Source organism: Leuresthes tenuis, unplaced genomic scaffold (genome assembly GCF_036924035.1).
Source record: "Leuresthes tenuis unplaced genomic scaffold, fLeuTen1.0.hap1 SCAF_10, whole genome shotgun sequence".
NCBI classification, from domain to species: Eukaryota; Metazoa; Chordata; class Actinopteri; order Atheriniformes; family Atherinopsidae; genus Leuresthes; species Leuresthes tenuis.
The window spans coordinates 1,619,414-1,644,357 of record NW_027325364.1 but is presented as its reverse complement, the minus strand read 5'-3'; the positions used below and the strand labels follow the sequence as shown (position 1 = coordinate 1,644,357).

The following is a 24,944-nucleotide window of genomic DNA, read 5'->3' as shown; positions in this document are numbered from 1 at the left end:
TAAACCAGTTTTAACCAGTTTAAACCAGTTTTAACCAGAAACAGGGAGGCAAACTATTCGCTCTTCACTGGAAGTTTAATCACTTCTGTGGATTAAGCCTCTTCACTGAGTCTCCTCCACCAGGGACACAAAGTCCGGTACCGCTCAGACTTTCTGGAGCAGACGCAACTGAAAACAGGATCAGTTAGAAATAAGGATTTATTCAGAACAATTACAGATGTGTGAAATGGACAGAGGTTCAAGGTTCGCTTCAAGGTTCGCTTCAAGGTTCGCTTCAAGGTTCTCTTCAAGGTTCGGTTCAAGGTTCAGTTCAGTTCAAGGTTCTCTTCAAGGTTCGGTTCAGTTCAAGGTTCGGTCCAATGTTCGGTTCAAGGTTCGGTTCAGTTCAAGGTTCTCTTCAAGGTTCGGTTCAAGGTTCGGTTCGGTTCAAGGTTCGGTTCAGTTCAAGGTTCTCTTCAAGGTTCGGTTCAAGGTTCTCTTCAAAGTTCGGTTCAAGGTTCAGTTCAGTTCAAAGTTCGGTTCAAGGTTCAGTTCAGTTCAAGGTTCTCTTCAAGGTTCGGTTCAAGGTTCTCTTCAAAGTTCGGTTCAGTTCAAGGTTCTCTTCAAGGTTCGGTTCAAGGTTCTCTTCAAAGTTCGGTTCAGTTCAAGGTTCTCTTCAAGGTTCGGTTCAAGGTTCGGTTCAGTTCAAGGTTCTCTTCAAGGTTCGGTTCAAGGTTCGGTTCAGTTCAAGGTTCTCTTCAAGGTTCTCTTCAAGGTTCGGTTCAAGGTTCGGTTCAGTTCAAGGTTCTCTTCAAGGTTCGGTTCAAGGTTCGGTTCAGTTCAAGGTTCTCTTCAAGGTTCTCTTCAAGGTTCGGTTCAGTTCAAGGTTCTCTTCAAGGTTCAGTTCAAGGTTTGGTTCAAGGTTCGGTTCAAGGTTCGGTTCAAGGTTCGGTCCACAACAATCCGCCCAGAGTAACTGACGGGTTGGAAAATGACTGTCTGAGGTTTTCTGTGAACAAAGAAAAAGAACATTTAGTAAATAACTGAGTTTGATCAAAGTTCTTCACAGATGCAACAAACACAAACAGAAATATTCACAAAGTTTCTGCTCAACTCAAAAGGAAGGCTGGGAGAAAGCGACGGTTCTTTAACAATCAGGTAAAGAAAAGTGAGCTGTGCAGCAGCTGCAAAAGGTTCTGAAGGCTTGGATCAGCCTTTGGGGGGAGGATGGGTTTTACTTCAAGCCTTAAATGGAAGAAACTGGACCTGAAAACTGAGGAGATCGGCTTGTTAGATTTAAACTGTCAAAATATGCTCCAACATTCTTCACAGAATGAAAGTGAAAGTTACAAGAAAACAGACCCATGTCGACAGGTTCAGGATCTCCAAAGACTAAAACCTCAAACTTATTGTCATTTAGATTCAGAAAGTTTAATCTTTCTGGGGGTTTAAGGGCAAACAGATTTGTGCATCATCTGCAAAACAGTGAACGAACTGCTGATGAAAGAGCCTGCAGATACAAAGGGAGGAGCAGGGGGCCCAGCACAGAGCCCTGAGGGACACCACAGGTGAGTGGGTGACCACCAGGTGGACTGAGAAGTATTACTGAAACCTTTCATTCCTGCTGGGTGTTTCAGTCGTGACACGAGGATGAGTTCACAACATTTTAGGAGTAAAATTACAGTATTTTAACATTCAAGGAGGCGTTTATAACCTGGAAAACAAAAGCAGAAGGAAGTCTTGATAAGTTTTAAAGACCAGAGATCAGACTCGCTGCTCAGCAGCGACCCGCACTGAGAACGGTGACATCGTGTGAAAGATGAGTTTTTTTTTAGTAAATTATGTGTAATATGTGCTAATGTTCATCTTTCAGCTTTTCGTAAACTTATTTAGGCTTTTTGTGAAATTATTTAAGCTTTTCGTGAACTTATTTAAGCTTTTCGTGAACTTATTCAAGCTTTTCGTGAACTTATTTAAGCTTTTCGTGAACTTATTTAAGCTTTACGTGAACTTATTTAAGCTTTCTGTGAACTTATTCAAGCTTTTTGTGAACTTATTCAAGCTTTTCTTGAACTTATTCAAGCTTTTTGTGAACTTATTTAGGCTTTTCTTGAACTTATTCAAGCTTTTCGTGAACTTATTCAAGCTTTTGTGAACATATTCAAGCTTTTTGTGAACTTATTTAAGCTTTTGTGAACTTATTTAAGCTTTACGTGAACTTATTCAAGCTTTTTGTGAACTTATTTAGGCTTTTCTTGAACTTATTCAAGCTTTTCGTGAACTTATTCAAGCTTTTGTGAACATATTCAAGCTTTTAGTGAACTTATTTAAGCTTTTCATGAACTTATTTAACGGCTGGTCAGGATCAGATGATTTTTTTATTATGTTCTGATTCGTAAAACTTTGGAACTGAAGATTTTAACTTTATTTTCACAGCGAGTTGGAGCGAAATGTTAAATTTTCCTACTGACCTGATAAATCTTTGTTTGTTCTGTTCTTGGTCAGATCTGGTAAATATTCACTTCTAAACTTTGAGAAAAGTAGAAAACTCCCTTTTCTGACTGAAACAGCAACTCCACAGAGACACTTTAACTTCCATTTCCTGCAGTTTTATAGGTCAGATGTTGCGTTCGTGTGCGTCTGCCGGGCCACAGAGTGAAATGTGAAACCGATGGGATGATGATGCGAAAGAGGATGAAGTGAATCAGCCAGAAACGGAGCCTCTTACTTCTCTAATTGCTTTCAGAGGAACAAAGAGGCGCTTCCAGGATGCACTTTGTGCATATTTAAAGTCACGCACCGGACCATCGGATCGTTATCTGCTCATCACGCCAGCGTCTTCTGCCGGCTGTGATGCACTCGGAGCGGCGTGGTCGTGAGAGAGGTCTCCCTCCTCCCCCTCCCCCTGACCTCGGACCTGTAAAGAGGAAGCTGTGGTTGAGTCACTCTGGCTGTTTCTCTGCAGTGTTGCCACACTTTCTGCTGCTGCTCCAACAGCACGAACGAGTCCGATACCATCCATCATTTATTAGTTTATCATCTGCTCCCCGTGTCATCGTTTCTCCTCCACCATGGCTTCCTCAGTCCTCCTCCTCTTCCTCGGCCTCCTCCGGAGCGCCACCGGCTCGCTGCCTCCTCCTCGGATCTCCTTCCTCCTCAGTAAGTCCGCCACATCATTTCTGCCCGTTGTTGGGATTTCTAAAGCTGTCGCGTCCTTTAATTCTCAGATTTAGGATTATTCAGATTTAGGATTATGTTGCATTTGCCAAAACTTTCCTGTAATTAATTAATTAATTCAATTTAATTCACTGTAAACAAAAAAAGTGACAGAAATGATCACAGAAAAATTAGCAGAAAAACTCCAAAAATACTCTAAATAATCATAAAATTACTAAAAATCAGAAAATGTATTTAAATGAGTAAATCTACAAGTTTTTTCATTTAATTTAAGACAGAAGAAGGAATTTGCATGTTGAGAAATATCAATGTCATGATCAAATTAGTTAGATAAATATTCTAAAGATACAGAAATAATATTAATATTTTATTCAAAAAGCTCTCAATCAAAGCTGCAAACAGACGGTTGTATTTGCCAACAGATTTATTCCCTGATGGAGGAAAATTAGACTAAAACATTTGTTCTCTTCACCTCGGTTCATCCTAACGGCTGATTTTAATGTAATTCCTTCTCTGTAACATCTTCTGGCCCGATAGAAGGTGGTGCCGGCGTCCACCTGCCCCGAGTTCCCTCGTTTCTTCCTCTAAATCGAACACATTTAATGCTGAACTGAAGCTTTCAAATTTGCTTTGGAGACAGAAAACGGTGCTGATGCTCAAAGGCAGAAACTGCCTGCTGACCTCCGTCTTTGGGAGGTTGCACCGTGTGGATTGGGCTCATCGTAGAAGCCATCAGAGCCCATCAGACTGTTATCAGACTGGTTGGAGGCCAGTTGAACGCCTCAGACTGACCCGGAGGACGGTGGCTGGGCTGCAACATCTGTGACCCTTCGGTGGTTTTTATTGTGGCTGATTTGGTGGAATTTTTCCCCAGAAGTGAACAGATGTGACCAAGGGCGTAACCATGGTTTTTAGACATTGGGGGGGGTCCAAGAAAAACAAAATTGTTGAGTGCATTGTCTACAATTCTTTATTTATAGATGAAAAATTGGACATTTAGAACATAGTTTAGAGGACTACATTGACCATGTAAGTTCACATCTAAAGGAATAGTGTAATTTCTCCGAGACAGTGACTGCCCCCCCACTTTGTTTTGGTTAGTTGCTTCCTGTTTACTGACCTTAAACACACCTACCAATTACAGTTATGCTCTTCCAGTAGTTCTGTAGCAAATAGGACAGCTTCCAATGGAAAACGACCAAATACCCAAAGCATGTTTCTGGAAATATTTTAATAAGGACAACTAATGATGTAACAAATTACAGACTTTTCCTTTAACAAAACATGTGCCGAGGACTTTTAAGTCCAGCTTCATTTCTATTGTGTCAATGTCTCAAAATGTGCATTAACAATGAAAAGTCTAATAGTCTAATGTTATTTTTGTTTTAAGTTGTTTTATTTTGAAAGGGGGCGGAAGTTTATTTTGTTGATTCTGTGTTGGATTTCCTGTTCTGGTACAATCTGCTCTGTTGAGCAACGGCTCCGTCAAAAGTAGAAGTCCAACGTAAAGATAAGGAGAGCCGCTGCTGAGACGGCGGCGCGCCCGGCGGCGCGCCCGGTGGGTCACTCTCATTGAGCCGTTACGTTCCCATGGTAACATACGCAAGCGCGCCCGGTGGGTCACTCTCATTGAGCCGTTAGCGATCAACAACGGCCACCGCGGCGCAGCCGTTACCATGGTAACACACAGAAATAAGTTGAAAATAAATAAGACATAACAAGAGACCGATCCCTTGACAGGGTTCATAAAAGGAGAACATGCATTTTACATATTTTCTTCTGTATATTGGGGGGGACAGGTTGGTATTTTCTCAATATTGGGGGGACACGACCCCCCCAAAGAATGCGTGGTTACGCCACAGGATGTGACCCTGAAAGCAGCAGCAGGGCGGAAACACACGTCTGCTGCATACAAACTTCAGAAAAGAAGAAATGAACAGAAGTCCTAAATCTGCAGGTTGATTTTTAGGATCCAGAGGTGGAGGTCGACGGTGGATCCAGTTCCTCATTCAGCTCAGAAACAGAAACAGTTTTATGAAACCAAAAGGACTTCATGCCACCTACTTAAAGGTGGCATTTGCTGCCTTTATTAACACTTTCTGAGCTCTTACTGAGGTCCGTGAGGCGGATTCTGGTCAGAACCGCAGCTGGTTCTCTGTCTCCACCCGGTTCTGGTACCAGCCTGTTTTCAGGGTGGAGACATCGTGTTCAACCCCACCTTTTCTGTGAGGTCAGCAGCTGCTCACCTGCACACCTGCTCAGTAATTTACTGCACAGGGTGTTTCAGACACCCTAATATTAAAAAAAGGGGGTTTTTACAGCATATGTCACCTGTCAAGGGAACAGTTGTTTTATTTGTCACTATTTTCAGCTCTTCTTGCACATCACTTTGTGCGTTTTTGCTGTCATTGAACCTTGTTAACACACCAAAATGCACTGGGTTTGGGTAAAAGTACAGGGTGGGGAGGCTTTCTCACTCTTACTCGTGCTAATTCGTGGTCATTGGAAGTAAATATCCCAGTAAATGATGCAGAGGTTCCTTCATATCGTGTCCTGCTGCTGATCGGACGAGTTGAGCCCTTTAGATTTAATATGTGTCTCTGTTTTCCCTTCAGAAACGATGTAAAAACATGTGGCGCCATGTTGTGAGGAACGCTTCGTCGTTTCCTGGATCAAATTAGTTTCCTTTGAATGAACGAGTTTTAATTATTAAAGCTAAGCTTGAGCTTATTTACAGGAAAAGTAAATTTTGAGGGTCTTTAAATCCCGATCTGTCGGTGTTTTGGTCCAGCGCCTACTTCACCTGCATCTTTATTCAAACCCGATCACGTTTCTGAGCTGCTGAACCTCATAAGATCTGAGATGATTCATTTTCAGCGTCACGCAGACTCTCCACTTCTTTTTGCTTTAATCTTTCAGTCATGAACCGATGTATTCTTTATTATCTCCAGCGGGAGGTTTGGTCCCGACTCTGGGCCCCAGCGGGAGGTTTGGTCCCGACTCTGGGCCCCAGCGGGAGGTTTGGTCCCGACTCTGGGAACCAGCGGGAGGTTTGGTCCCGACTCTGGGAACCAGCGGGAGGTTTGTTCCCGACTCTGGGCCCCAGCGGGAGGTTTGGTCACGACTCTGGGCCCCAGCGGGAGGTTTGGTCCCGACTCTGGGCCCCAGCGGGAGGTTTGGTCCCGACTCTGGGCCCCAGCGGGAGGTTTGGTCCCGACTCTGGGAACCAGCGGGAGGTTTGGTCCCGACTCTGAGCCCCAGCGGGAGGTTTGGTCCCGACTCTGGGCCCCAGCGGGAGGTTTGGTCCCGACTCTGGGCCCCAGCGGGAGGTTTGGTCCAGACTCTGGGCCCCAGCGGGAGGTTTGGTCCCGACTCTGGGCCTCAGCGGGAGGTTTGGTCCCGACTCTGGGCCTCAGCGGGAGGTTTGGTCCCGACTCTGGGCCCCAGCGGGAGGTTTGGTCCAGACTCTGGGCCCCAGCGGGAGGTTTGGTCCAGACTCTGGGCCCCAGCAGGAGGTTTGGTCCCGACTCTGGGCCCCAGCGGGAGGTTTGGTCCCGACTCTGGGCCCCAGCAGGAGGTTTGGTCCTGACTCTGGGCCCCAGCGGGAGGTTTGGTCCCGACTCTGGGCCCCAGGAGGAGGTTTGGTCCCGACTCTGGGAACCAGCGGGAGGTTTAGTCCCGACTCTGGGCCCCAGCGGGAGGTTTGGTCCCGACTCTGGGCCCCAGCGGGAGGTTTGGTCCCGACTCTGGGAACCAGCGGGAGGTTTGGTCCCGACTCTGGGAACCAGCGGGAGGTTTGGTCCCGACTCTGGGCCCCGGCGGGAGGTTTGTTCCCGACTCTGGGCCCCAGCGGGAGGTTTGGTCACGACTCTGGGCCCCAGCGGGAGGTTTGTTCCCGACTCTGGGCCCCAGCGGGAGGTTTGGTCACGACTCTGGGCCCCAGCGGGAGGTTTGGTCCCGACTCTGGGCCCCAGCGGGAGGTTTGGTCCCGACTCTGGGCCCCAGCGGGAGGTTTGGTCCCGACTCTGGGCCCCAGCGGGAGGTTTGGTCCCGACTCTGGGAACCAGCGGGAGGTTTGGTCCCGACTCTGAGCCCCAGCGGGAGGTTTGGTCCCGACTCTGGGCCCCAGCGGGAGGTTTGGTCCCGACTCTGGGCCCCAGCGGGAGGTTTGGTCCAGACTCTGGGCCCCAGCGGGAGGTTTGGTCCCGACTCTGGGCCTCAGCGGGAGGTTTGGTCCCGACTCTGGGCCTCAGCGGGAGGTTTGGTCCCGACTCTGGGCCCCAGCGGGAGGTTTGGTCCAGACTCTGGGCCCCAGCGGGAGGTTTGGTCCAGACTCTGGGCCCCAGCAGGAGGTTTGGTCCCGACTCTGGGCCCCAGCGGGAGGTTTGGTCCCGACTCTGGGCCCCAGCAGGAGGTTTGGTCCTGACTCTGGGCCCCAGCGGGAGGTTTGGTCCCGACTCTGGGCCCCAGGAGGAGGTTTGGTCCCGACTCTGGGAACCAGCGGGAGGTTTAGTCCCGACTCTGGGCCCCAGCGGGAGGTTTGGTCCAGACTCTGGGCCCCAGCGGGAGGTTTGGTCCTGACTCTGGGCCCCAGCATGAGGCCCCTCCCTGAGGTCCTCAGAGTCCCAGCTGGTTCATATGGCTCTAACAGGTCAGAGATGTACAGGAGCAGAGTTGTTTTAAAGTCTATTCTCTGAGCGATAGGAAGCCAGTGCAGAGACCTGAGATCTGGACTAATATGGTCGTATTTCCTGGTTCTGGTCAGGACTCGAGCTGCAGAGTTCTGGATGTCCTGCAGCTGTCTTACGGCCCGTTTAGAGCCCAGTGAGCAGCCGTTACTGTAGTCTAACCTGCTGGAGACAAACGCATGGATTAGTCTTCCTAAGTCTGGTTTAGACTCTATTCCTTTGATGTTTTTTAGATGGTAAAAAGCTGCTGATGTCATTGATTTAATGCGGCTGTTAAAGTCCAGGTCTGAGTCCAATGTTTCCCCCAGATTTCCAACCTGATTATTAGGTTTTAGGGAGAGAATCTCAAGGTGACTGATGACACTTTCTCTTTGTTTCTCTTGAGTTTAAATGGTTCTGCCTCCACTCACTGATCTGTTCGATGCAGCGACACAATGCTACAGGCCCATGTTCAAATGTGTCAGTTTCCGTCTTATCCTGAGTTTGACACCCTGAGTTTGACACCCTGAGTTTGACAGCGTTTGTTCTACACTTGCGACACTCGGTTTGCTCACACGTCTCTGAGGTAAACAGGAAAACGATGCAACTGATTAATGAGCAGATTTCACAAGTAACTGAGTGGCTCAAATGTTCTAAAATGTGAGGTAAAAACCCATAAAAAGATGCCTGCATGTGCTGATTCATGCAGTGAGCCTGGGTTGACCCGATATTTTCTGGTATCACTTTTATTCTTGCACACATTTAGCTGTAACTAACATGTCAGCAATAAGGCAATGTTGCTGTTTTAAATGTTCAGAGGAAGGGAGAGAAAATAATCTGATCTAAATCTATTTCAATGAATCGTCAAACACTTTTCAGTGATTTCTTTGTAAATGTTTGTTTAATTTCTCACAAGAAATAAGAAAAAAACAATAAAAAGATAATAAAGTGATGGCTGATATCAGAGTGACTGATGGTGTTCCCCTTGGATCCATCCTGGGGCTGATATCAGAGTGACTGATGGTGTTCCCCAAGGATCCATCCTGGGGCTGATATCAGAGTGACTGATGGTGTTCCCCTTGGATCCATCCTGGGTACACTTTTAGGAAGTCTTAAAACTACACCATTACTTCATAACATAATCTAATAAATAGAAGACTTTAATTTAAAGTTACAGACAGTAATGACTCAGTTTATATGTGTAGAGAGAAGCTGATGCTGACTTCAGCCTCCTGCTGCTCCTTAGTCGAGTTATGATGCATTTTCGGGGTGAAAGGTCATCGTCATGGAGTCAGGACATAAGCATTTGCACAAGCTGAGGAAAGTGTGTGTTGCAGCTCATGACTTCATTTGTTTTCATTTATTCCTCGAAATGACCTGAAAGAAGTGTGAAAATACACACCAGCTTTTCAAAAAACCAAAACATAAGAGCTGGTATGAGTCAATGTTACCGTGGTAACAGACGTTCATTCATGGCTAAATTAAACCTGTGAAGCAGAAGTAACTTCTGATGAACCACAAATTGTTCAACGAATGAGTGTAAAAGAGGATTTTCATCACAAAACATCTTTCAACAATGACAGAACTGTTCAAAAGTCCTGATAAAGAATCCTGACCCAGAGTTTCATGTTTGCTTTAAGAGAGGAATGTGTTTTTCTTTGTTCAGCCACTTAACTCTGACCTTTGAACCCTTCAGGCAGAAAAAAGGCTCCTAACTCAAGGGATGAACCAGTGTTGTGTCGACACAGAACAGACAACTTAGCAAAGAAGCCATTTTAAACTGGATCTTTAGGCACTTTGTTACCAGCAGCCTGTCACAAAGACACATCATTTGTTCCCATTTCTTTAGCTGCATCTATGAAAAACAGCAAAGAAAACACAGTTTGACAGACAGAAAATAGGATTTCTGCAGCAACAAGGTGATTCCCAAAGAGCTATTAGCTGAAAACTTGGCATATCTCAGCATGGTGTGCAGTGTGTCCTTAAAACATTTGAGGAAACTGGACAAGTGGAGGACAAAAGAAGAAGTGTCAGGCCTAAAAAACTATCTCCAGCAGATGAACAGGATCTGAAAGTGATGTCCTTAAGAAAGAGGAAAAAATCCAGCTGTGACCTGACAGGACCTGAGAGATGCATCTGGACCTTCAGCTGATCCATCTACTGTTGGCCCAAGCCTCAGGACTTCAGCACAGTTCTGTGTAAAATGAAGTATTTATAGTTGATCTATTTAAATCTATCTGTATTTCTGTTTCATTTTGGCACAGATTTATTTATTTTCTCAAAGTTTTTATCGTTTTCTCGGTTTCTAACTGCACATGATGGATATTTAATGCTTTTTCTCAGACATTCAAAGAACATTTATTAAAGCGCATGAACCAAAAATGTTTCTTAAACATTTTGAGGTGACGCCATCTTTTTCATGTCAATTTAAGTCAGAAATGTCTGTGAAGTACATGTGAATGCAGTCATTGTCTCACAGATGATGACACTTTCTGTTATAAGTTCTTATTTTAAGCTCACATTCAGAAGAAGATGCGTCTTTCTGCTGCTCTGAACCACATCCTCTCCGAATGAGAACCACAGCGGCAGCCTCAGCTTCTGAAAGGGGAAGCGGTGCCGTCTCTGAGTCGGTCAGCTGACACATTTAGCAGATGATGTGTTGCTGGGATTCATTTCTTCGCATTGTCTTGCATCCTGTCAGCTTAAACAGTAACTTCTGTTGGTTTGTACCTGAAGTAGATCAGAGAGAAACAACTCAGACACATTCTGAGAAAAGACGAGTTTCTTCACACTGTGGTTTTATTTTCAGATAAAGATAATCAGGTTCTTATAAAACTAAGTAAATCCAACAGATGGCCTCACATCTGACTCTAGAATACTTTGGTATCCAGAGGAGTTCATGGTGGACTCAATGACTGCAAGGTGCCCAGGTCCTGTGGCTGCAGAACCAGCCCAGATCATCAGCCCTCCACCACCGTGCTTGACAGCTGGTATGAGGTGTTTGTGCTGATATGCTGTGTTTGGTTTCCTCCAAACGTGCTGCTGTGCATTAGGACCAAACATCTCCACTTTGCTCTGGTCTGTCCAAAGGACATTGTTCCAGAAGTCTTGAGCTTTGTTCAGATGCAGCTTTGCAAACCTAAGCTGTGCTGCCATGTTCTTTTTAGAGAGAAGAGGCTTTCTCCTGCAGCCCTTCCAAACAAGCCATCCTTGTTCAGTCTTTTTCTAACTGTGCTGTCATGACCTTTAACCTTTAACATGCTAACTGAGGCCTGTAGAGTCTGAGATGTAGCTCTGGGCTTTTTCACCTTGGGGTGACCTTTAACCTTTAACATGCTAACTGAGGCCTGTAGAGTCTGAGATGTAGCTCTGGGCTTCTTCACCTTGGGGTGACCTTTAACCTTTAACATGCTAACTGAGGCCTGTAGAGTCTGAGATGTAGCTCTGGGCTTCTTCACCTTGGGGTGACCTTTAACCTTTAACATGCTAACTGAGGCCTGTAGAGTCTGAGATGTATGACCTTTGACCTTTAGCATGCTAACTGAGGCCTGTAGAGTCTGAGATGTAGCTCTGGGCTTTTTCACCTTGGGGTGACCTTTAACCTTTAACATGCTAACTGAGGCCTGTAGAGTCTGAGATGTATGACCTTTGACCTTTAGCATGCTAACTGAGGCCTGTAGAGTCTGAGATGTAGCTCTGGGCTTCTTCACCTTGGGGTGAACTTGCTGGGACGTCCACTCCTGGGAAGATTGACAGCTGTCCTGAATGTTTTCCACTTGTGAATAATCTTTCTCTCTGTAGAACGATGGACTCCAGATAGTTTGGAAATGGCCTTATAACCCTTCCCAGACTGATGGGCAGCAGCAGCTGCTTCTCTTCACTTCATTGATCAGCAGCTCCTGGCTGCTACATGAACTTAGTTTTCTTCTGAAATTTGGCTGTTTTGTTTGATGAAAAAGCCTGAAGACTCTGACAGCGACTCTTACATCAGTGGGCGGAGCTCTGCTGCTTATTTTTGGGTTTCCGTGGGTTACCACAGGTGAAAGGTACTTTCCACTTCTAGCCTGAAGACTGAATAATGTTCCATTTGAGATCAGATCGACTGCATCTTCAGTATTTAATGTTTCCACTGTTTTCATTTCAGTCCCGTATTAAATCATAATCTATTGGTTATTTGTTGTTTTACTCTTTCATCTTTTTCTTTTTCTTTCCATTTACTTTTAGCATCAGTCACTTTTTGTGCTTTAAGCTTTAAATAAACTGTAAATGAGTCAGTTTCTGCTCTCCGTCAGCTCGGATGGGAGCGTCTCAACTTCTCCTCACGTGTCCTCTTGGGTTTAACTTGAATTTTTAGGGTTATTTTAAACCAAGAAGGCGCTTCAGTGTGGCCTTTGCTGTCTGATGCAGGTTCAGTCTCAGCTTTTTGCCTCCACCGTGCTTTATCACAGGGATGTTATCAGCAGCTGATGAGCAGCCTTTAGATGAGAACTGGCAGCTCCAAACTCTTTCATTTTACAGTTACTGAAGCCACTGAGTTCCTGCAACCCTCAAAGCCGTAATCTGAGGTTTCCCTGAGGTTTTCATGGTTAAGCTGGCGGCAGCAACAAGGTGAAAAGTTGGCATATCTCAGCAAGGTGTCCTGAAAACATTTGAGGAAACTGCTTATTTTGGCAAAAAGTTGTTTTTTATAAAGGTTTTTGTAGTTTTCTCGGTTTCTGACGACTTCTGACAGATTTTTCATGTTTTTTCTCAGATATTTTGGACGCCGTTGTATTTTCCAGGCAGTCGAATGACACCATTCAGGGGAATAAATCCATCTCTCCGCTGGCTTTTTCCCTAAAATATGCTTTGATAAAAGTTCTTAAACATTTCTGAGAAAATAAAACCTTTTTCTTACAAGTAGTTTGCTGTTTATTTCTGTTAAATCGGAAAAACGGTTGATGATTATATCTGAAAGCATTTGAGGAAACTGCTTATTTTGGCACAAAGTTGTTTTTTTATAAAGGTTTTTGTAGTTTTCTCGGTTTCCGACGACTTCTGACAGATTTTTCATGTTTTTTCTCAGATTTTTTGGACGCCGTTGTGTTTTCCAGGCAGTCGAGTGACACCATTCAGGCTTTTTCCCTAAAATACGCTTTGATAAAAGTTCTTAAACATTTCTGAGAAAATAAAACCCTTTTCTTTCAAGTAGTTTGCTGTTTATTTCTGTTAAAGCGGAAAAACCGGTTGATGGTTATTTTAACTCCGTATTAAACACAGTTTAAGTCTGACTGATCATCTTAAATCATTAAAACAGTGACTTTAGGTCAGCATGAAGATGGTTTGGGAACACTTTGAATAAGTCAAGTTTTGTCCTGGTGTGCCTCTTGAAACTTTGTAAAGTTTGCTGCAGAAAATGACCAGTTTTCTCTGTTTAAAGCCAGTTTCTAACACTTTGAAGCGTGCAGTTTCAGACTGGACTGATAAGGTTGAGGGTTTCCACTGTTTTCAGACTCTACAGACAGACCTCTGGTCCACTTCAGCCGCTCTGATGTACACAACACCACCACCCTGCTGCTAAGTGACGACGGCTCCACCCTGTACGTCGGGGCACAAAACACCGTCCTCTCATTGGACGTCAGTCAGAGTGATGTCATCAGGCTGAAGAAGAAGGTGAGCGACTGAAGCCTTCAGGTGTGAAGTCCTCTGGTCATCTCTGCTTCTTTTAGATGTTTAGGTCTTTGTTCTTGTGTTCAGGTGCAGTGGAGTCCGACTGAGGAGGAAATAAACCAGTGTCAGAGCAAAGGGAAGAATCCAACGGTAATCCACCTCCTGATAAAACACGTTTCCATCCAAATGTACCACAAATGTCACAGATTTCTCCAGAAAACAAGAATGAAAAGAAGGAGCTTTAGCTTCTGTGTGAATATGAGCTGAGGAGCAACAATTACCAATAACCAGAAGTTTAATAATTAATAATAAACAGTCGAAGATGCAACAAGATGAAGACTTCTGAATTAATGTGAAGAAGATCACGGTTTCAGGTCTTCATCACGTGATGGATGCCCAACTCACACACTTTCTGTTGCACTTTGATGTTTAAACTTTTTTCTCTAATATCTGAATAGTAAAAGTGCACAAAATCAGATGGATGGAACTCACCACTGCTGTGTGAGATGCATTTTACCCCTAAATTAGCTGCTTATTATAAAACTGACCCGGAGTCCCGGAGAGGGGTCTGATAACTGAAGGCTCTGCCTCCCATTCTGCTTTTAGGGGCCTGATAACTGAAGGCTCTGCCTCCCATTCTGCTTTTAGGGGCCTGATAACTGAAGGCTCTGCCTCCCATTCTGCTTTTAGGGGCCTGATAACTGAAGGCTCTGCCTCCCATTCTGCTTTTAGGGGCCTGATAACTGAAGGCTCTGCCTCCCATTCTGCTTTTAGGGGCCTGATAACTGAAGGCTCTGCCTCCCATTCTACTTTTAGGGGCCTGATAACTGAAGGCTCTGCCTCCCATTCTGCTTTTAGGGGCCTGATAACTGAAGGCTCTGCCTCCCATTCTGCTTTTAGGGGCCTGATAACTGAAGGCTCTGCCTCCCATTCTGCTTTTAGGGGCCTGATAGCTGAAGGCTCTGCCTCCCATTCTGCTTTTAGGGGCCTGATAGCTGAAGGCTCTGCCTCCCATTCTGCTTTTAGGGGCCTGATAACTGAAGGCTCTGCCTCCCATTCTGCTTTTAGGGGCCTGATAACTGAAGGCTCTGCCTCCCATTCTACTTTTAGGGGCCTGATAACTGAAGGCTCTGCCTCCCATTCTGCTTTTAGGGGCCTGATAACTGAAGGCTCTGCCTCCCATTCTGCTTTTAGGGGCCTGATAACTGAAGGCTCTGCCTCCCATTCTGCTTTTAGGGGCCTGATAACTGAAGGCTCTGCCTCCCATTCTGCTTTTAGGGGCCTGATAACTGAAGGCTCTGCCTCCCATTCTGCTTTTAGGGGCCTGATAACTGAAGGCTCTGCCTCCCATTCTGCTTTTAGAAACTCTGGGAACCACAAGGAAACCTGCAGCCTGGAAACATCCAACTGTGAGATCTTTAAGATGTGATGGAGCTCGGTCATTAAGAGCTTTATATGTGAGGAGAAGAATCTTAAATTCTATTCTGAATCTAACAGGGAGCCAATGAAGAGAAGCTAAAACTGGAGAAACATGATCTCTCCTGTTAGTTTTCATCAGAACTCTGGCTGCAGCATTTTGGATCAGCTGGAGGCTTTTCAGAGAATCTGTGGGACAGCCCAATAATAAGGAATTACAGTAGTTCAGTCCTGAAGGAACAGATGCATGGAGCAGTTTCTCTGCTCTGAGACAGGATGTTCCTGATTTTAATGATATTACGAAAGTGAAAGAAGGCAGAAACTGTTTTATATGAGAGTCAGAGGACAAAACCTGGTCAGAAATAACTCCAAGGTTCCTCACTGTAGAACTAGAAGCCAAGGAAATACCATCTAGAGTAACTATATAACAGGACAGTTTCTCCCTGAAGCGCTCAGGTCCAAAGAGAACAACTTCCGTTTTGTCTGAATTTAAAAGCAGAAAGTTCTGAGTCATCCAGGTCTTTATGTCTTTAAGACAGGCTTTTAGTCTGACCAACCTGTTGGTTTCATCTGATTTCATAGATAAGTACAGCTGAGTATCATCAGCATAACAATGGAAATTTATGCCATGCTGTCTGATAATGTTACCTAATGGAAGCATGTATAAAGTAAAAAGAATCGGTCCGAGCACAGAACCCTGAGGAACTCCATGACTTACTCTGGTGTGTGAGGAAGATTCTTCATTTACAAGAACAAACTGGAATCTATCAGATAAATATGACTTAAACCAGCCTAATGCAGTTCCTTTAATCCCAATAATCTCCATAACAAGTTATATATATACGGTAATGTTTGTGAGTCCAATGTTTGTCTGTAATCAGTAATAGTATATTTTTTGTGTTTTTATTTTGATCTTTTTCCTTCCTGACGTCCAGAAAAAAGTCATGAAAAATGAAGCAAATATTTTACAAACATTTTGATTAAAGCTGTAAAAGAGCTGTGACTTAAGTCGATGATCAGAGATCATCATCGGTCATTCTGAAACTCTATCCCCAGACTAACAGAAGTCAGTTCTGTCCGTCCTCAGGTCGACTGCCCAAACTTTGTCCACGTGCTGCAGCCACTAAACTCCACCCACCTCTACGCCTGTGGCAGCTACGCCTTCAGCCCCCATGATGCCTACATTGTAAGTCCTCACAGAATCTGAATGTCATGAATTTGTGGTGATTTTACATATTGTTGATAATTCAGCAGCTCAGACACAGCCAGCTTCTGTTTGTGTCCTTCAGGATGTTGAAAACCTCTCCATGGTCCGTCGGGATGTGGCTAGAGGTCGCTGTCCGTTCAGCCCCTTCCAGAGGAACACTGCCATCACCATCGGTCAGTAAATAAAACTCACTGGGAAGAACTTTAAAGGGGACATATTATGTGAAAATCCCTTCTTCCTGTTCCTGGGAGCAGCAGTCAGGTGTAAAACTCCCCAAAAACACAACCCTAGGATTTTCTTTTGTGCAGATGCTAGTATGTTAGCTGTAAGTTAGCAGTTAGCTGTAAGTTAGCAGTTAGCTGTAAGTTGTTAGTTAGCTGTAAGTTAGCAGTCAGCTGTGAGTTAGCAGTTAGCTGTGAGTTAGCAGTTAGCTGTAAGTCAGCAGTTAGCTGTAAGTTGTCAGTTAGCTGTAAGTTAGCAGTTAGCTGTGAGTTAGCAGTTAGCTGTAAGTTAGCAGTTAGCTGTAAGTTAGCAGTTAACTGTAAGTTGTCAGTTAGCTGTAAGTTAGCAGTTAGCTGTAAGTTAGCAGTTAGCTGTAAGATGTCAGTTAGCTGTAAGTTAGCAGTTAGCTGTAAGTTAGCAGTTAGCTGTGAGTTAGCAGTTAGCTGTAAGTTAGCTGTTAGCTGTAAGTTAGCAGTTAGCTGTAAGTTGTCAGTTAGCTGTAAGTTAGCAGTTAGCTGTAAGTTAGCAGCAGAAGAAGGAGCGCCCTGATATATGCTCCCAGGAACAGGAAGAAGGAGTTTTACACAATATGTCACCTTTAAAAGAAAGTGAAGTTCCAGGAAATTTTAGCCTGGTAGTTTCTATGTAATATTGCCGTAAGAAGCACTGTGCACCAAAACCTTTAATAAAACATGAAATATCACATTTGTATAGATGAGTTTTGATTGTATGACACCAAAGGAAACAGGCTGACGTTCATGAATGAATATTGAGTTCAGTTTCTGATCCTTAAAACCGGTTTAGGTATAATGTGAGCGTGTTGAGGCTTGGATCTACATGAGTCAAAAAACATTTTCAGTGTTTCTGTTTTTCTGTGTGCAGACGGAGAGCTTTTTACCGCCACAACCACCGACTTCAAAGGAGTCGAACCACAGATTTCTCGATTCTTCAGCAAAGATGGATGCCCAGACGTCAGCCTGGAATCTTCTGCAAGCCTCCTGGAGGGTAAGTGAACAAGTTTAAGTCCTTTTAAAGTTCAAGTCCTTTTAAAAGCTTGTTTTTTCAGACTGAATATGCAGACATACATGCAGCGAATGTGTTGTGGTGAGACAGACAGAAAAAGGGAAGAGAAAATAAGTGTCAGAAAGAGAGAATTCCACAGAAACCAAACTGCTAATGGGTTTGAATAGAGTCCAAAATCTTTTGGTTTCCAGCATGTATGTTTTAGATGATCCAGAAGAATTACAGAGAGCCTGAACAGCATGAATCCCAGACTGAAGCCACTTCTTCTGGACCTGAGGTCTAATTCGAATCCACAGAAGGTTCGCAGATCATTCATTGGATCTGAGTAAAGATGTGACTCTACGAAATGAGCCAGAAGTGCTTTTCTTAAACATTTCATAATGCTCTGTCAGAAAACCATCAAATGTACTTTCAACACTTTATTTCCTGCTTTTAGTGACTCATTTCCTCTTTGTTTCAAAAGGTCCTCTGAGCTGCACTTTTAGACTCCGATGACTGTGAATTTAATCACCAAAAATGATTCAAAGTTAACATGTTACAGCCTGAGAAAACACTCGTGTTTCTGCACTATCACCCGATTCTTCGCCATATCTGTGATTCAGCTCTTCGTGGGGCTCACATCTTATTCCCCGTGTTCACGCCATGTGGCACGGCGCCCTAAATTCCCTCTTCTGTCATCACTTCCTGTATTTCAGAGCCAACCTTCGTGAGTTCATCTTTGGACCCAGAACAGCAGAAACTCTACTTCTTCTTCAGTGAAGTTGGGAAAGAGTTCAGCTTTGTGGATAACCTGAAAATCAGCCGGGTGGCTCAAGTCTGCAAGGTGACAGAAAACACAGAGCTGTGCACGATGTTGAAATTAAAACAGGAAGATTAAAGCCCGTTTCACCCTGTGTTGTTTTAAAGCACGATGTTGGAGGTCAGAGGATTCTGCAGAAGAAGTGGACGTCTTTTGCCAAAGCACCTCTGCTCTGTAAGACCCACAAAAAGCTTCCCTTCAACATTCTGCAGGATGTGTTCACCCTCCCACCACCAGAGGGCAGCAACACGTCAGACATGCTGTTCTACGGCATCTTCACCTCTCAGTGGTAGGAAAGCATACTTCTATTATATATTCTATATTCTGAAATCGGACGTGTTTTAAGATAAACTTTTGCTCCTCAAATACTCTTTCAAAAGTTAAATATTTACAAGGAAATAAAAAGAAAATACGACATAAAGGAGCGAGAGAGCAGCTTCAGAGGCGACAGTCAATAAGACAGTCAGCAGTGCTCTGTGTGGTTGTGTTTTCATTTCATTACAGGTAATCATTAATATTAATGCGTCTATAATCCCTGCGGCAGTCAGAGTACCAGGTCGAGTTAGCAGTTTGTTTCTAGTGGCCTGAGAACAGAAACAGGAAGTAAACGTTTAACACGCACCGGGTGGTTGTTGCTGTTGTTGATATGTTTTACCATGAAGCCGAGGAGGAAGCAGCAGAACTGAGTCACCGCTCTGAGAGCATCAAAGCCAAATTATAGATGCTTTAACTCTATGAATCCCCCTCATATTTGAAGGTTAAACACCTACATTACCTCCTGAAGCCATTCAGCTCCACACTCAGAAATAAAAAGCTGGAATACTTTTCCTCCTCGGCCATCTTTCCTCCATCTGCAGTGCAGATAAAGTCACCTCCAGATGCATTCTGGGTAATAAAAGAAAAAGGCGGGGCTAGAATAAATCCGGACATTTGGGCCATAATAACCTTGATGCATACTTTGATTTGGAACCAGAACCAGAACCAACACTTCCACCTTCAGGCTTGTAGCTAACCGGGTCGGTTAGATTAAGCCCGACTTTACGAATGTTCCTCATAAGGCTTTAAAGTCGGCTTTAAAATGTTTATAAGACAAATGGAATTGTTTATCAGAGGGCAACTGTTTTTTAAATCAAAGATGTGTTTCAGGTCCAGACGTCCAGAGTCGGCTGTATGCATATTCAGGCTTCAGGACATAAAATCAGTGTTTGATGGGACCTTTAAGACTCTGGATATGAAAAGTCTCCAGTGGAGTCCAATCTTGGAAAAACATTCCCACTTGGGAAAGGTGAGAACTAATATGAAACATGTATGTCCTGGTGACTTCAGACATCCTGATATATGCTCCCAAGAACAGAGAAATGTAGATTTTTCCTTAAATTTAACCTTCAAAGCATAAAATGTGGAATATGGTGTCCCTCAGGGTTTCATATTGGGCCCACATTAGTTTCCTTTTTTTTTAATACTATGAAACAACTCAATGAAATATTTCTCTTCCTCCTTATTCCCTGACAGTGTGGACTTGGTAATGAACCCGATTCTGTTCTAATGGATGTGAAGACGAGGTTTCTAACCAGCAAAAGCGTGACGCCTGTCAGCGGCGAGCCAGTTGTTGTTGCTTCTGAGCAGCAGTACAGTCGCGTGGCAGTGATGAGGACGCAGGCGGCCAACGGCAGACAGTATATGGTCCTGTTTCTTCTCACAGGTGAGGCACAAATACCAATGATTCTGAAATGATCTCCTTAAAAGTGAAATTTCTCCTTTAAACTGAAACATCTTCGTAGAATCTTGTCTATATGTTTTAAAACATGTTCATCATCTCTCCGATTTCCAGAATCCGGGTTCCTCCACAAGGTGGTTCTGCTTGATCAGGGTCCTAAGGTCATTGAGGAGATTCAGGTGTTCACACAACCTCAGCTGATGAAAAGCATCGTGCTGTCTTCATCCAAGGTAACCCTCAGATTACCCTTAGGGTTACTCTCTTAGACATAACTCCCCTTTGGTATCATTCAGACTAAAAGCACATTGCAGCGTTCCTCACCTCTGATCCTCGTGGGCCGGCGCCCCGACTTCAACGCGCCCGATTCAGATTAATGGGTCATAAACAGGCCTGAGCTGAAGAACCTTTTCATTTAAATCACATGTGTTGAAGCAGGAAAACATCTCAAACATGTGGGGCAATGAAGAGCTTTTAAAGGTGTCAGTGTGGCTGCCTTTTCCCTGAGTTACTCACAGTCCTAAAGCTAACCGGGGGCTCACACCAAAAGCGTTGTGAGCGACCACAGCCGCTCACGACGCTCACAACCCGCCGCTTCTACTTCTTCTGCTGCCGGAAGCGGCTAAAGGGGCGGGGCTTATATGTATAGCAACTAGCATATATATATATATAATAATCCATCCATACATCGGTTCCCTCTTTCACCATGGATCGTACTCTGGGCCTTCTTTGTGTTTCTTTGTGTTTGCGCTCTGCTGTTTCCCGCTTTTTTCCACCTTTTTTCCACCTTTTTTCCGCCTTTTTTCCGCCTTCGGAATCCAGATCGGCCCTAATTGGCTGTCGTCGCGTAGCGTCACTGCTCATTTGCATAAAGTTGAGCCTTTCTCAACTCATGAAGCTCACGACGCTTTTGGTGTGAGCCCCCAGGCCTCTTTTAATCTCCTGAGTTTTCCTTGTCAGCTGCCGGTTTATTGTAGTCTGGTTCTGCTTTTGGATTTTCTAAATTGAAATGTTTCGAAAGTATGCAAACTGGCCCCGCCCCTAATCGTATCCTCGACCGATACGCAGTCACACGTAACCCCGCCCACCACCGTTGATTGGATGAGAGGTGAAACCCGGCAGCCGTGATTGGCTTTTGGCGGGTTTGGGTCAACAGTTGTGGGCGGGGTTGTGGTGTGGTGTGTGTATTGGTCGAGGATACGATTAGGGGCGGGGCCAATCGGCATATTTTCGAAACATTTAGCTTTAACGTTTAGATGTATGTACACGGTTTATTTTAGGTTCCTTTCTGCATCTTAAATGTGTGATAAATACGAGGAAATTGAGACAAATATTAAACATTTGTACGCTACAACTTCTTCTATTACACGAGCTGAGCGAGATAAAACAGGAAGTAAAGCTAACCGAGGCACAGAAGAACACGTGAGAGCTTCCTTCAGTGTAACGACCTGCAGATTAAAGGTTTGGTGGGGTTAGAGTCCAGCTCTCAGCATGGTTCTGGTTCTGCAGGGCGTTCTGTACGTGGGAACATCTGAGGGCGTGACGGCTGTACCTGTGGCCAGGTGCTCCGTCTACAGCAGCTGCAGCCAGTGTGTTCTGGCCAGAGATCCTCTGTGTGGGTGGAGCCGGACCAGGAAGGCCTGCACGGGTCCGGATGGCAGCCCTGAGGACATGTGAGTGAAGGTCCATCATTAACGTGTGAAACACGTCGGTTTATTTGCCCGATTCCTGTCGGACGTTTAATTTAACGCCGCATCCAGTCAGAATCTGAAGATTAAGGCTGAAATAATCCAAGATTAAATGGATCAGAACAGCTTTTATCAGCTGTAGCGCAGCCCTGAGCGCTGACTGACAGGCTGTTGCTTTTACTTTTCAGAGTTCAAACTCTGGAGAACAGCAACGTGGAGGACGAATGTCGGGGGGAAAACGAGGCCCCTGAGGTCACAGGTAACGCCTTCCTGACCAGAGATAATCAGTCTGTTTGAGAGAGTTTTCACTGAGAGTCAAATCGTTCCTGCCTGCAGACGTCCTGGCTCACGTGAATGAAGCGGTGTATCTTCAGTGTCTGAAACCATCCAACCTGGCCACTCTCACCTGGACCTCCCCTCAGTTCAGCAGCCTGCCAGAGAAACTCTTCATGCACTCGGCTGACGGCAGCCTGCGCTTCTTCGCCTCCTCCAACACCTTCGGGAGCTACCGCTGCGTGGCGGCGGAAGCTGGGCACCAGGAAGCGGTTGCGAGCTACGATGTCCGGCAGGCGGCCGCTCCACGCTCCTTCAGCCCCTTTCCGAAGCCTGACGACAAGCCAGAGCTGATGAGCACAGACGAGGTTGTTGATGACTCAGATTCTGAGGAACCTGCTTGGATACAGACGTCAGAAGACTCCGAGGACTCTGTGGCGAAGGATGAAGGCAAAGAATTCACAACCGATGACTTTGGACTAAACAACAACTTCACAGACTCAGAAGATCACCTGATCAGATCTAAAGGGGATTCATTCACGACGAAAACTGACTTCAGGGAAAAGGTTTCTGGGCTGGACGTGATCCCGACCTCCAGGAAGGACAGCCATTCCCGGCTAAACGCCAGCGATGGCGCCCAGCAGCAGAAGAGTTACCACAGCGAGCTGGTGGTCGTTTCCTTCCTGCTGGCGGCCTGCGTCTTCGTCCTGGCGCTCGCATCGCTCCACATGTGGAGACGAAGGAAGCCTGGCCTCAGACCGGCTCTCCTGGTCACTTCGGAGGCTGGCAGCAAAACACACACATCCATGGAGATTTGCTCTCTGAGCAGTCCGGAGGACGCCGCTCCCGACCTGAAGGTCGTCCAGTGAAGGTTTCAGTTCAGCTCCATCCGATCAGATAACCCCGAAGCTGTTCCAGAAGGACATCAGCTTGTGTTCTGATTCATGACCTAATGATTAAATCCATCCTTTTATTTCATGCCAAGGATGTGTTGGTTTTGTGATGTTTGGACTGAAAATTGTTTAATTTTCAGCACTTTTAAAGTTTTCTGAATTTGTAACTTGGGCCTAAATGTTTCTTCTGTTTATTATTGAGCCATAAAAGCTTTGAGCTGCATCGGCTGAACAGCTTTAATGAGACAAAACAGCTCAAACGTCCACAGTAAAGAGCAAGAGTTTGTTGACTGATGGTGGAACGGATCCCAGCAGAGCTTCAGCTTCAGCTTCAGCTTCAGCTTTAGCTTTAGCTTTAGTTTCAGCTTTAGCTTCAGCTTCAGCTTTAGCTTCAGCTTTAGCTTTAGCTTTAGTTTCAGCTTTAGCTTCAGCTTCAGCTTCAGCTTCAGCTTTAGCTTTAGCTTTAGCTTCAGCTTCTTTAGCTTTAGCTTCAGCTTTAGCTTCTTTAGCTTTAGCTTCAGCTTCAGCTTTAGCTTTAGTTTCAGCTTTAGCTTCAGCTTTAGCTTTAGCTTCTTTAGCTTTAGCTTCAGCTTTAGCTTTAGCTTCAGCTTCAGCTTCAGCTTTAGCTTTAGTTTCAGCTTTAGCTTTAGCTTCAGCTTCAGCTTTAGCTTTAGTTTCAGCTTTAGCTTTAGCTTCAGCTTCAGCTTCGTTTGTGTGAAATCGGTGAAGTTACAGGAAAAATAATCAAATCATTTCTGCAGGGGCCTCATTTTAATCTAATTCATTGAGCTGCTCTGGAGTCTGTTTGAAACACGACTTCAGGTGAGTCCCAGTCCTGCAAAGATGGTCTGTGAACGCCTCACGAGCTGGAGCACGAAGCCTTATTTCAGAGATCAATAATTCCACCAACACACACAGCTGTGACCCCTGCTGCCACAAACTGTCACCTGCGTACCTTTACCAGGTCACCATGGCAACAAGCATCATCTCAGAGTCAGGGTGACTTTTTCACAGATGAAAACAGGCAGAATTACAGCTTCCCTGACTCAACTTTCCTGTTTTCATTTAATGAGCGAATCTTCCTCCATGCTGTGAACTCATCCAAATAGTCTTAATTATTCCGTCTTTATTACTCATCTTCTTATTATTGGTAGATATAATATATATTTTTATTTTATTTTTCTTCAAAACTTCTTAAAAAATGTGGAAATTTTCCCTTTTTTTTAGTTTTTGTACTTTGTTTTTGCTTTACAGCTGATATTTTTATTATTTCTATGCTTTTATTTGTCTCTCAGGGAACATTTAGTTTAAATAATTTTATTTTTTTTGATGATGTTATTTTCTGAACGTAAAAAAAATCAGGGACTGAGATGAATCCTGCTGATTCTGTTTCGCACTCAGGGGGAGTTAATGTATGTAAACAGGATGTGACGTCACACACGATGTCAATAAACGTCAGTCCAAACTTCTTGTCATTTTGGTGTTAATAATGTGTTAAATGTGCCCAATTAAAACCTTTTTAAGGGACTATATGCTGCCACCTGCTGGTGAAGAACACAGAAGCTTACTTTGATCTCCTCATGTTAAAAGTAACCTGATATAAATGTGTTTAAGGTGATATTGATCATCATCAGCTGTCTCTGTTCAGTAAGATTTTCGCCTTTTTGTCATATTCAGACAGGTTTTTATGAAATATAGACACGTTTTTACATTTGAACTTTCACTTTATTGCCTTTCTGGGTCAAATATTTGTTTTACAGGTGTGTTACCTGCGTCTCTGTAAACTCACTCGAATACATGAGGCTTCCTTGTGCTGCCTTTGGAAGACGTCGGAATTCTAAGTTTCCAGAAGCCACAAACACTACTCTGCCCAAATAACCTGAGACTTAAGAATCTAGATGTCAAATCTAACCACAGATATCAGTTTTTATGGGCTGAAGAAGAAAAAACAACAAACACAGCTGGAGACATTGCTGAAAAACGTTAATTAATTTGTTTTTAACTCGACTTTAACATGAGGAAACAACTATTTCAGTCTGATTTGTAGATAATTAAATGTATCTATTTAAAATTTTCATTCATTTTAAAACGTATATTATCTTTTATTTTGTCTATTAATCTTTTTAAAAATGTATTGTTTCCAGTTTCACAAGAAAAAGTAACTCGTTTAATTGATGTGCCAAATTTACGGGTTTTATTGGGGTCAGTGAAGGCACCTCGCATTGATCATTGACAGA

General features: G+C 44.3%; 1 protein-coding gene across 1 annotated transcript; it reads left to right on the top strand.

Annotated features, from left to right (window-relative positions):
- Window positions 1–3,038: 3,038 nt before the first annotated feature.
- On the top strand, window positions 3,039–23,023 carry LOC140315890 (semaphorin-4A-like). Its single transcript, XM_072393499.1, has 14 exons — window positions 3,039–3,138; window positions 13,315–13,475; window positions 13,560–13,622; window positions 15,976–16,074; window positions 16,178–16,268; window positions 17,200–17,322; window positions 18,036–18,163; window positions 18,247–18,428; window positions 19,286–19,424; window positions 19,652–19,841; window positions 19,971–20,086; window positions 21,363–21,526; window positions 21,730–21,800; window positions 21,878–23,023. The coding sequence occupies exons 1-14, from the start codon at window positions 3,051–3,053 to the stop codon at window positions 22,681–22,683; spliced, it is 2,421 nt and encodes an 806-aa protein (XP_072249600.1). The 5' UTR covers window positions 3,039–3,050; the 3' UTR covers window positions 22,684–23,023.
- The last annotated feature ends 1,921 nt before the right edge of the window (window positions 23,024–24,944 follow it).

Excerpts from the sequence above, each read along its gene's own strand:
- LOC140315890 (XM_072393499.1), top strand. The coding sequence starts at position 3,051 with ATGGCTTCCTCAGTCCTCCTCCTCTTCCTCGGCCTCCTCCGGAGCGCC. Across the intron at positions 19,425-19,651 it reads AACATTCCCACTTGGGAAAG|TGTGGACTTGGTAATGAACC; the intron begins GTGAGAACTAAT and ends ATTCCCTGACAG. Across the intron at positions 21,527-21,729 it reads GATGGCAGCCCTGAGGACAT|AGTTCAAACTCTGGAGAACA; the intron begins GTGAGTGAAGGT and ends TTTACTTTTCAG.